This window comes from Argopecten irradians, chromosome 10 (assembly GCF_041381155.1).
Source record: "Argopecten irradians isolate NY chromosome 10, Ai_NY, whole genome shotgun sequence".
In the NCBI taxonomy this organism is placed as follows: domain Eukaryota; kingdom Metazoa; phylum Mollusca; class Bivalvia; order Pectinida; family Pectinidae; genus Argopecten; species Argopecten irradians.
The window spans coordinates 18,552,228-18,564,703 of record NC_091143.1 but is presented as its reverse complement, the minus strand read 5'-3'; the positions used below and the strand labels follow the sequence as shown (position 1 = coordinate 18,564,703).

The 12,476-nt window shown below is 40.0% G+C and overlaps 3 protein-coding genes across 3 annotated transcripts; all 3 read right to left on the bottom strand.

Annotated features, from left to right (window-relative positions):
• Window positions 1-8,194: 8,194 nt before the first annotated feature.
• On the bottom strand, window positions 8,195-9,160 carry LOC138332583 (uncharacterized). The gene has a single exon (XM_069280585.1). It carries the CDS (start codon window positions 9,158-9,160, stop codon window positions 8,195-8,197), a length of 966 nt encoding a protein of 321 aa, XP_069136686.1.
• Window positions 9,161-9,260: 100 nt separating this feature from the next.
• Window positions 9,261-10,748, bottom strand: LOC138332582 (uncharacterized). Its single transcript, XM_069280584.1, has one exon. The coding sequence runs from the start codon at window positions 10,746-10,748 to the stop codon at window positions 9,261-9,263; it is 1,488 nt and encodes a 495-aa protein (XP_069136685.1).
• A 100-nt stretch (window positions 10,749-10,848) lies between these two features.
• On the bottom strand, window positions 10,849-12,177 carry LOC138332581 (uncharacterized). The gene has a single exon (XM_069280583.1). The coding sequence runs from the start codon at window positions 12,175-12,177 to the stop codon at window positions 10,849-10,851; it is 1,329 nt and encodes a 442-aa protein (XP_069136684.1).
• Window positions 12,178-12,476: the final 299 nt, after the last annotated feature.

Sequence of the window (12,476 nt, the reverse complement as noted above, 5' to 3'; positions counted from 1 at the left end):
CATTCAATAGGTTAGAAATTATTTATTTATCAACCCTATAATAATCAAATGGCGACTGTTTTGAAAAAAAAAACATTATGGCCGAAAACACTTTTAAATAACTTTTATATATGCATTCAATAGCCATTTAAAGATGCTCCACCACCGACAGACCAAAAATGATATTCATCATTTGAACAATAATTGGTGTTTAATCGTGTATATAATAGTCTAATTAAGACAAAAAATAACATAAAATAATTTATTTTGCCTTTGGTACATGCGCATTCTGTAGTTCATTTCATATAGGATATAGTGGTACGGATTTTTTTCGGGATGCAATTAATTATTTTTCATATTTTTAACTTGAAGTAAAACTAGAAGCTCAAACTTTTCAATGGTGGTAATGGTGTAAAGTAAGTAACTTTTGTAACTGAATAAAAATACTAAATCGTCTGCTCCTGTTTTTAATAGTTAAAAAATACCATTTGTCAGCGGTGGAGCATCTTTAAATAAAGGCATTGACACAAAAATTCGAATTACATGTAAATTAATTTTCAAAATAATACACTTAAAACGTTTCTACGGTGGCCTTTGCAGGAAAAACAAGACGTTTGACACTTTTGCCAATTATTTAAATCATTAACAGCCATATTAGTATCGGTAACCTTTAACATAAAGGTATAGACACAAAAAATAAGATTTTATATCAATAAAATATGATGTTAATTTTTAAGTGCATCTACGCCGGCCATTTTGAAAACTAAGATGGCTGTCAACAGCTTTTACCAATTACTTATGTTCATGTTTGCATTCAATAATCTTAAAATATATGCTTAGAACAAAAATTAGATTTCTATACCAATTAGTTTTCAAGATAATAGAATTCGAATATTTCGATGGCAGAGATTTTGAAAACCAAGATGGCTGACAACACTTTCAAAAATAACTAACGTTATTATTTTCCCCCATTAACCCTGAAAATATAGGTTTATAAAAAAAGCTAGAACTCTATGTCAGTAGGCTTTAAATATTTTTATGACGGCAATTTTAAAAAATGGCCGCCATGGCCGTCAGTAGCAAGATTCGGTTGGGTCCGTTCTCAAATAGGTTATATTAAATCGTTGAAACAATGTGCCAAAGGGCCTGTTACATATGCCATTGAATTTTGCCCACGAACCAATTCAACAAAACCCAGGTGTATTTTGTTGTAGTTTGACAGAAAATCTTAGATACCACTACTCTTTACTCTGATACAATCTAAGATACCCAATGTTCTGTAATTAATCGCTGATTACGTCACCCATATCGTATCTACTGGTGGCTATTGATGGTTCATGACGTACCTAATATATCAATACTTATAATCACGGTTTTTCAAAGGATTCCTTTAAGTTTTTGTATCTTCTTATCCTCTATATGTATCTGATTTTTGCGATTTTCTTTTGTACATCTATGTGTCATCTAGCCTCAGTGAAATCCCTGAATCCTGACCTGGGAATGAATTACTGGTCTGTATCGAAGCACAAATACTGCGTTTATATTTTGGTAAGAAATTTCAATATTTTATTCATATCAATCATGTGCATCGGTTCTGATTTGCGGTCTTACCTGTATCATCTTTACCGTATATCCTAATGCCTGTTGAGACATGTGTCACCGCATGAGAATCGGTATACATGGTTTGAAAGCTCGCCTTCCACCTGATAATAAGTGGATCACCACTTTTTTCTTTTGTTGGTAAATTTGATTCGTCTCTATAAATTCAGATCACTTTCAATGTATTGTGTTTTTTTATTTCATTTCTGAAGGCAAAATAAACAACTGTTACAGCTATATTCAGCAAACTCTCCATGAAAATAGTTATGAGCAGTTCGTTGTATGTATTCATTTTTGCGTATGCATTTTAATATTGCTTGTATATTTATGGTTTGCGTATTTGCTATATCAATGTTGAGATGTTGAATTAAATCCTGGTCCTTCTGTTGATAACTCAGATACAATTTTATCATACAGTACAGTATCATTTGATAATGATAATGACTTGTTTTATTTTATTAGATTTGATGTAATAGGCACTATGTCTACAGAATAGTGTGAGGTACGAGTTGTCTCAAAACAATAACATGCCCTTAGTCGATTGTCAAACTTTTCTTTCGATTGTCACCTCGAAAAGCTGGTATATCTGATATTTCGACCGTGCATGTGATTGCATATAATATCCCCTTTTGATACGTCAGTGTTATGTTTATGGCTACACGAGTCTATCTGATAAAGTATCTTGTGGTTATAACCATTGTTTAAACACTGGGGTTGATTTAGTGCACATAGCATGTTGGGTCGAAATAACCCGCCGTATACATCAAACGGGCCGAGACATTTCGTACCTGCACACAATAGATGTAAACAAACATGTAGACGAACACGTTGTGTTAGTGTTATTTCGGACTGAAGAAGGCCCTATAGTGGCTGAATATATATTCCATAGAAATGATTTTGATTTTACTTTGAATTTATTTTGGCCTTTTATTTCGGATTATTAATATACTAGCTTTATACCGTTTTTCCTCATTATGACTTGTCAATAGTTCACTATAATGTTCAGAGTTTGCTACCAAAAATAGATATTATAATGTCTGAATTTGAAGATTTCATTTTTATCGCTTTTACCGAAATTTGGATAAAATCTACGTAAATTTTGAGCATGTTCAAAATAGTCGTAGCACAACCACGCTCTATCGCGTGCAATGACAACATACATTGTACATGTGTTAACGTAGCTAATATATGTATGTCCCCCAAGACCTCGCCATAACGTTGACACGACCAGCCACGATCTAAATGATTTTTCTAGATCACAGCGCGGTCTTCGTCTAGTGTGAAGGGGGTATTAACTATCCCCATATACCCACCTTATGCATGCGTCATGAAAAAAATAATGAAAGTTACTACTTTATATATTTTGTGATGTATTTTGAATCAGTAATTATTTAATTTGATTTCCATAAAAGTTCGTACATTGTAACTTTATTTATCTTGTGACATGATATAATTTAGAGCTATATTTTGTACATTATCTATTTACGTCTGTTTCAGTTATTTCCTATAGGTATAACATATGGTTCATTGTGTCTTTATAACTCATCTACCATTTGAAGTTAATTATCCAAACTGGTATTACAAGTAGACATTTCTATCAACTAAGCGGATGTGAGAATGAGATGTGAATGAGAATTCTAGCGAGTCTGTCAAAGCAACCAAGTGAGCAATAGAGGCCTTCGGAGCCTCTTTTTGTTTACAAATCAGTATTTGTAAATATATAATAGCATGACCATGTACCGGGTATGGTTCGTTCGCCAATACAGAATAATAAACACAAACACTCACAAATCAAAACACAATCTTCCAGTTTCTTAATGTTCCATTGTTTCGTGCCCTCGAGTTAAACAGAGGTCGTACAGGAAAGTAAATAAAATACATCGTAACTATCTCACGCTGCTTCAAATTCATTTTATCCACCTATATATAATTCTGAAAACGAGATTTCGTCACATCATGCACATGTATGTAGGTACGTTGTGTGGTCCTTGGGAGAACTGACATCAAATTAAAAAAAAAAATCCGACAATTCCTACTAATTGGTTAGTCATCGTTAAGAAAATTGAAGTTGTAGTTTGATAATTTGAAAAGACATCAGAGCGTGACCTCACATGAGATGCTGTCCGACCCTCTATGAACTATGAAAAAGCCCGGCAAAAAAATCTGGGGTATTCTAATTTTTCTGAGTTGCCTATCTTTGCGTTTTTTTAATTTAAATTTTATACAGTTAACCCGCTGGTCTAAAGATTAATGTACAGTAAAACCTCGAGAAGTCGATGTTTTTAAAAAGGGACCATTATAAAACATTTGTGCCATCTGGACTGCGACTTATAAATCGTAGACAATGAGCGACTAACTTTCCATCTATTTAAATACCTACTAGGTCTAGACAGTGCGCATACTTTAGGTTTTGTTAAAATTGCCATTTACACTTATACAACTAAGTATCCATTGTCGGACATCATTTTGTAAACAGGGCCAGTAATATTTCTGACGCAACTTTAGCAGCGTTTTCTTAAAACCAAAGTGACCGCCGACTTTTTATCGTGCGTTTGTTGTTAGACGCATGCTGTGCGGCACGAGAACCTGGTATGAGGTTGTTTTCTTGACCAGATCTTTCCGCTTCCTACAAACAACGTCATCTTTAATACCAAACGAGGAAATTGTGTCCAATAAGATTTTATTTCTGAACTTTCCGGACTTATAACTGACAAATCTGGCCTTTTGCGGAGTTCAATCCATTGATTAACTTTAGCAATTCCTGTGTCCTTTTGTTGTTCCACGTCAGGGCTCTTCATATTCACCACCCTTGCAAACGCTGCATTAAAATCGTCAGTTCTTCCACACTGCTTACATGGTACACGACTCCTCGCGTCTGCATTTCCATGAAGCATGCCGGGCCGATGTTGGATGTCAAACTCGAACTTTGATAATGTCTCAATTCATCTGGCCATTTTACCTTCCGGGTCTTTTTTCTTCATGAGCCAGCGCAGCGCTCTATGATCTGTTCTGATGAGGAATCGCCTTCCAGTGAGGTAATGCCAAAAGAAATTAACGAAGTGAAACAATGCAAGAAGTTCTTTCCTCGTGACACAGTACCGACGTTCTGCTTTACTGAGAGTTTTGTTACCATAATATATTGCAACCTCCTTGCCATTCTGAACCTGTGACAATACGGCACCATCACTTGCATTGCAAGTATCAGTGTCCAAGATAAAAGGCAAATTGAAGTAAGGATGGGCAAGTACTGGCGCACTTGTTAGCTTGGATTTAAATGCTTCGAAAGCATCTTGGCATTCAATGGACCACAGGAACGTTTCGCCCTTGGACGTAAGTTTTTGAAGGGAAAATGCTACCAAGGCATACTTGTTGATGAATTTCCTAAAGTATCCACAAAAGTCAAAGAATGATCGCACCTCGTTGGCATTTTGAGGTACTGGTCAATCCTTTACTTAACGTGTTTTCGCTGGGTCAGTGGCAGTGCTGTCCTCAGATACGACGTGACCAAGGAATGCCACCTGCAAATAGAGTGCATTTTTGTGGTTAAAGCTTAAGGCCAACTTCAGCAGGTCTGGTTAAAACCTTTTCAAGATTCGCCATGCTATCATCGAAAGTCTTGCCAAAGTCAATAATATCGTCCAAATATATCAAACACACTTCCAATTGCAAACCAGACAAAACTGTTTCCATGAGACGCTCTAACGTCACAGGGGCATTACAAAGATCAAGCAGAAGAACCGTAAACTCAAAAAGACCTTCCCTTTTCGCTAATGCTGTCTTGGGTTTGTCTTTTGTATCCATACCGAAATGCAGTACCCTGAAGATAAATCTAGCGTAGAGAACCACTTCGCTCCTTCAAGCTTATCAAGGGAGTCGTCAATTTTGGGCAAAGGATAGGCATTCTTCACTATCGCATCATTAAGTTGTCTGTAATCGACGCAGAACCGAAGACTCCCATCTTTCTTTTTAACCAGAACAACCCCAGACGCTCATGAACTGGTTGATGGTTCTATTATTCCATGATCCAACATATCATGTACCTGTTTATCCGCCCCTTTCTGTGAGTGATACGGCAAGCGTCGGGGTGGCTGCTTAATTGGTTTTCTTAACCCTGTATCAATTTTGCATTGGACGATGTTTGTCTGTCCGAGATCTTGATCTCTTTGGAGAAGAGGTCACCGTACGTACATACGTACAGAGCAAACGTTTCACTGCATGCGCCTCTTTCTTAGTCAATCTTCCCTCTGTGTCTGAAAAAAGTTTGGCAAGGTGATCTGGTATATTGTCCTGACTACTGCATTCACTCAAAGGAATGTTCCGTACGATACACAATTGTCCAACTGTCGTGCCTTTCCATAATATTTGCGGATCGCTCGAAGGATTCATCAATCTGACTGGAACATCGTCACACGCAAGCTCCAAAGTTTGTCCCAAAAGTGTCTTGCTTGCTTTTGTTCCGCACTCTAAAGGTTCCACAACACCGAAAACGTCCGTTGGACTCGTTGTCTCCAGAGCCGAAGTGACCACAATCTCGTGACGAGGCGGTATCGTTATCGCTTCTTCTAGGTGAACTCGAGAACAGTTGAACTTACCAACCAATTTACAAGGTACTACGTTGCCGTTGATATTAAGGGAATTTTGGGTGATATCAACTTGACAGTTCTGATGGCCTAGGAAATCTAATCCAACAATTCCGTCTGACGTTAGATCGGCGGTAACGGCGCTGAAGCTCATTGCTTTATGTTTTGTGTGCAATGTCGAGCTCAAACACGGCTTAAGTCCTTTTTGGCTATCATAACATGTGAAATCTTTGTACGTGCGTTGCATCCGATATCGCGGACTTTTCAACTCTTCAACTTCTTCCTTAAGTTCCTTTATCATTTTCTGTATTTTTTCAGACTATCGGTATCCGCGTGTACCTGGTGGCTTTTGTCTGTTTCGAAAACTCTCGCAAATCGTTTGTAATCCGTCCTGACCCGTTCAGCTTTCTCAAAAGCCTCAAGCTCTACGGTCGTCCGGATGGCGTCGTTCAGGTTACTTTGCCTACTTTGCTGTAATCGTAAGCGAATGTCGGAAATGGTTAATGCGTCAATAAATGTATCTTTAGCAAGAACTTCCAAAAGTTCCGGTTCCGCCTTTGGATACGCAAGCTGTGTCAGTCTAAGTATACATTGGCCAAGTTCGGGTAAACTTTCATCAGGTCTTAATGAACGACTCTTGAGCTGTGAGCAATACAGCTCTGCTTGATTGACTGGTAACTCTCTACTGTAAAGCCGCCATCAATTGGTTATAGTCAGATTTATGTTTATCTAAAAGGTTACCAAGAACGCCTTGCGCCCATCCGCGTAAGCTAACCGCAAGATACATCCCTTTATCGACGTAAGACCATCCGTTAACCGTAAACCGATACTGCAGAAATTTAAGCTCAGAGTCCAGTTGTCTAAAGTGGTAAACATGCTACTGTTTCCAGTATTTTCTGATTCCATCACGATTTATGAACACCGCTGCCACCAAAATAACGCGCCTCCGGGGTTCTTCTTTGCTTAGTTGACAACAGATATACGACGATAACTCAGACAGCAGTTTCCCAGTTTTTATTGATTGCAGAATGTGTATCTACAACGGGTTTACATGGCATACAGACATCTGACTGAGTGACTGCCGCTTCGTTCGGCTGAAATAACTACAGCGTTTGTATACATACAAACAATGACAAATACTCTATATTACAAGTGATATAATTCTTTTTCTTTAATACCTACGGGTGTAATACTGGCTGGTCTAGGGCAATACACTCATGTCGCCTGAGGCTGTATTGCATGGCTACCCATGCAATAAAGCCTCGTGACGTCACGGTGTCAACAAATTTTCTATTTCCTCGGTAAAATTTTAACATTTTTTCCACAAACTTGATTGGATTTATTTCAAAATGGCGGGATATGATGATTGTAAAACTGCAATAAAACGTTGAGGTATGAAAGAAATGAAGGTATGACGAAGGCAAGCCTCGGGTTTTACTATATTTTTGACCCTCGGGTAGAATATCCCTATCCTTCTTATCCACATATGATAAGAGTCTTATATTATATCCTATTCTGCCCTTAGCTCTTGCAGATAGCATAACCACACACAAGGTTGTCTTTTTCTTAAACTTTAATCTTTTCATTGTCATCAAAAGTTGAGGTGAAACCACGTGGTAAAAAGCTACAAAAAAGGAGAAAAGGTATACGATAATGCTATATAAACAAATCTAACATCAGATAAAGCAAAGGCTAATGACTAGGTATCATCACAAAAAACATCATCAACATCGTTATCATCTTACTTACACTGTGAGCTCATTTACACATTGAAAGAGAACATGAAATATTCGTTTGATTCGTTTCTGTTTCGTTTCGTACAATAACAGGAAGTTCTGTCCTCAGGGGAGGTAACTCAGTTCAACTCAACCATACACAGGAACGATAACTCTATATGGCACAAGCCAAAATGACTAGACTATAACGAGAAAAATAGCTACTATCCATAAAACAAGAAAATAACCCTGACTACTTGTCAGCACACTCCCCGTCTGGTATTGACACTATTCCACATATGGATTCATAATAGTTCAACATTACTCTAATAGTAACACCATTTCATTGATTGGTCGAAGATATGTTGCAGTTTTTCCTTCCTTGTAGATCCGTACACTGGCCTTCCTAACCAGATTATCATCCCTTTTGAAAACTTCTACTACGACACCTAAAGGCCAGTGTTGTCTTTTGGTGTTCTTATCCTTCAGAATAACGACATCGTTGATCTTGAGGTTAGGTCGATTAGAGAACCATTTGCGACGAGATTGCAAGCACTGTAAATAGTCCACTTTCCAATGTCTCCAGAATATGTCGGCAAGCACCTGAACATGTTTCCATTGAGCTCGGTACATGTCCTTGATGTCCAAAGAATCTGATATCACGGGCAAGATATCGTCCTTTCCGGTTAGAAGAATAGATGGACTAAGTACCAATGGAACATTAGGGTCAGACGAAACCTGAGCAATAGGACGCGAGTTCATAATTGCACACACTTCAGTCATAAAGGTGGTTAATGTTTCGTGCGTAAGAGATTTCATTTTCTCGTTAATGATAATTCCGTCCATTATACGCCTCGCAATGCCAATCATGCGCTCCCACACCGCTCCCATGTGGGAGGAATGGGGCTCATTAAACAGCCACTGGATCCTTGATTCGTGCAGGAATTTTCTTATCTGCCCGTCTTCTACGTTGACAGCGTTGATCTTCATGTCGTCAACCGCACCGACGAAATTTGTTCCTCTGTCAGATCTGAAAAGTTTAACGGGACCCCTTATGGACATAAAACGTCGGAGCGCGTTGATGAAACTAGAACTGCTCATATCTTGAACCACCTCGATGTGCATGGCTCTGGTGGTTAAGCATGTAAACATAATTGCCCATCTCTTGCTTTCAGCCGAACTAGATCTGGTTTTGCGTGTCACAACGTTCCACGGGCCAAACATGTCGACCCCGACAGATGTAAACGGTGGGCCTGGGGTAATTTTATCTAACGGAAGATCAGCCATTCTTTGATGTTCAACATTCCTACTGAGTCTACGACAATTAAGACACTTGTGAATGAGTGACGAGATGCTGCGTTTAGCGCTAATGACCCAATAACCTGCACTACGTAAGGCTCCTTCGGTTAAAGTGCCTGCCTTGATGCTGGACCTTTTCGTGGTAATGACCAATCAATAGTGTCGATATATGATGATTTTTCGGTAATATGATCGGATTGATCTGTCCAGATGGAACTATTCCTTTCATCTTACTAATTCTGCCTCCAACTCTCAGAACACCTTCTTGGTCTAAGAATGGTGAAAGATGTAAAATAGGGCTCTCCTTGTCTAGCTCCTTGCCGTGCGATAAACACAGGATCTCCTCGGTAAAACACTCACTCTGTACAGTTTTGATTATAGCTGTTTCTGCGACCTGATAAAGGTTAATACAATTTTCCTCACGTAAAGCACCAAGTCCTTTCCGAGCCCGAAAAGAACGTGCAAGTCGGATCAGTGATGTGATGGCTTTAACCAGTCCCCACCAACGCGAGAATCTCTGGAAATGAATCCCAAGGTCTTTGCTTGTGGTAATTGTCGTTTTTCTGACAGTAATATCAGGTCTTATTTCGCGATCGTTCTGGGGTTCCACTAGAGGGAAGCTGTCTTTGGTGCGAATATCGCTCTTGGGTTTGTTGCGAGGCCAGTTAGGTCCCGAAAGCCACATACTTTGTGGTAAATCCTTTGCGTTCATATTAGCCCTTGTGCCACAATCTGCGGGATTCTTGGTCGTTGGAACGAAGTTCCATTGTGTAGGTGAAGACTTATTACGGATACGATCGACACGATTACTCACGTTGGTGTAGAATCGACGTGTCTCGTTACGAATGTACCCCAACACCACTTTACTGTCTGTGAAGTACTGTATGTTGCCCATTTCGATGCTAAGATGTTCTGAGAGCGTCTCTCCTAATTCTACCGCCAACACAGCTCCGCATAATTCAAGTCGTGGTATGGTGTTGTCTTTGGATGGGGCAATTTTAGATTTTCCCATCACAAAACCATAACGAATCGAGCCATCATCGTTAACGAACCGAAGATATGCAACCGCAGCAACAGCATTTTCGGATGCATCAGAAAAGATGACAAGGCGTAAGTTTGTGCAAAGACTAAGTGATTGTGAGTCATACATGCGGGGTATCCGAAGATCACAAAGAGATGCAATTGACAGTCTCCAGTCTTCCCATTTTTCCTGAAGATGTGGAGATAATAGTTCGTCCCAATCCGTTCCTACTGGAGTCGCGTCCCGAAGAAGTAGTTTCCCTTTTAGAGTGAAAGGGGCGGCGAAACCCATCGGGTCAAAGATGCCGTTAATAGTAGACAGCAATCCTCGTTTAGTATACGGTTTTTCAGGCAGTTGGACGTCAAAAATAAAATCATCTGAATTGAGATCCCGACTCCGTTGAATTGGCAGAACATCTTGGCCAACTGAAAGGCTTTTCAGATCTTTACCTAGGTCCTCGTTTGGAAAGGCCCTCATAACTTGTGTACTGTTAGGGGTGATTTTGTGTAGTCGAATGTTATTCTCCATTTTAAGCGTGGTCTGAGTGCGTCGCATGAGATCTATTGCTTCTTCGTCAATGGGAAGGGATATCAAGCCATCGTCGACATAGAAGTTGTCAGTGACAAAGCCTTTCACATCGGAATTGCCGGTTTTATCAAAGTTCTGTACGGCTTGGCGTAGACAATATGTAGCGACAGCTGGTGATGGTGTATTTCCGAAAACATGCTAGGGTCATTGTCTTGGTACCAAAAAAAATCTGAGGTAGTCTCTGTGATCTTGTGTTACCCGGAATTGATAAAACATCTGTTCGATGTCTGCTGTCATGAACTTTGTATTTGCGAAAGCGTAAGAGCACACCAAGTAGGTTATTTGTAAGATCGGGCCCTGCCATGAGAACGCTGTTAAGCGAATTCCCTTGGTAGGTTGCGGAGGAGTCGAACACGCCTCGTATTTGATCAGGTTTTTTAGGGTGATATACCCCAAATATTGGGAGGTACCAACATTCCTTCTCACGAACTGGGGGTGCTACTTCAGCCGCACCGCTGTCAAGGACCTTTTGCATGAACTGAACGAAGTGACCTTGTTTGATTGTGTCTTTCTGTAGATTATTATCAAGAATCTTGGCGCGTTTCCATGCTAAAGGTCTATTGTTCGGTATGTCAGGTTTTGGGTGCTTGAAGGGTAATGGAACCGTGAAATGTCCATCAGCGGTTTTCAACAATTTGCAATCCATAAATTCTAGAAAACGTCTGTCCTCTACCGACAAGCCAGGTTTTCCATCAGATGATGCCTTCTCAAACAAATGTTCACCTTTATATTCATATAACTTGTACTCCACCTTCTCCTTGAGAAGAAGCGTGTTCTCGCATGGTTCAAAAATTGATGATCTACCGTCACCAATTATGTTGGTCTTGTTTACATTCAACGTCTCAGGAGGGTGTACGCCGCCAAGGCATACCTCTCCTATGATAACCCATCCTAGGGCTAGCTTCTGGGCAAATGGCGTTCCCCTAGGTCCGATGATCTGATCATGAACCTGATGAACCTCCGGGAGGTCCCGGCCAATGAGTAGTTGAATGCTGCTGTGTGGGTCAAGACGAGGAATGTTTTCTGATATGCGGTTGAGGTGGGGAAAACATGACGCGACTTCTGGTGTTGGAATTTCCGACTTATCATTCGGGATTTCCTTGCATTCCACAAGCACAGGTAGGTCTGTCCTATAGGATCCATCTGCTGATCGGACAACCAGGTTATTGCCACGTCTGCCATGCATCGTTGTTTTTCCAGAGCACGATGATAGAGTATAGGCAGTCGTTACACCAGAAATGCCGATAACATCGAATAATTCTGGGGAAGCAAGCGAGCGGTTGCTCTGATCATCAAGCATGGCGTAAGTTCTTACAGCTCTTTCTGGGTGGTTAGAAGGATACACTTCCACTAAAATAGTTTTACCATACGATCTACCTTTCATACCAGTCCACATAATTTTGTACAGTTTGTTGACACAGAATAACGTGTCACCATTTTCTCCCCGCCTTGGGCGGTTGCAGGAGTGGTCGTCATGGTCGGGGTGGCATGATCTACGTGCATGATTGTCATGTGACGGAAACTATTGTATAGACCGCATTTCATGTTTGCTTTACATTCTCGTGCGTTGTTGATGATAGACATCTAAAGCATAGACGATTAGCACGTAAAAATTCCTTTCGGTTCTCCGCTGACATGTCCAAGAACGCGCGACAGTCCTTCAATGAATGCTGAGAATTGTGAATAGGGCATCGA

Bases quoted from the DNA above. Each gene is read 5' to 3' on its own strand.
- LOC138332583 (XM_069280585.1), bottom strand. From the start codon at position 9,160: ATGGCTGATCTTCCGTTAGATAAAATTACCCCAGGCCCACCGTTTACA.
- LOC138332582 (XM_069280584.1), bottom strand. From the start codon at position 10,748: ATGCGACGCACTCAGACCACGCTTAAAATGGAGAATAACATTCGACTA.
- LOC138332581 (XM_069280583.1), bottom strand. From the start codon at position 12,177: ATGTGGACTGGTATGAAAGGTAGATCGTATGGTAAAACTATTTTAGTG.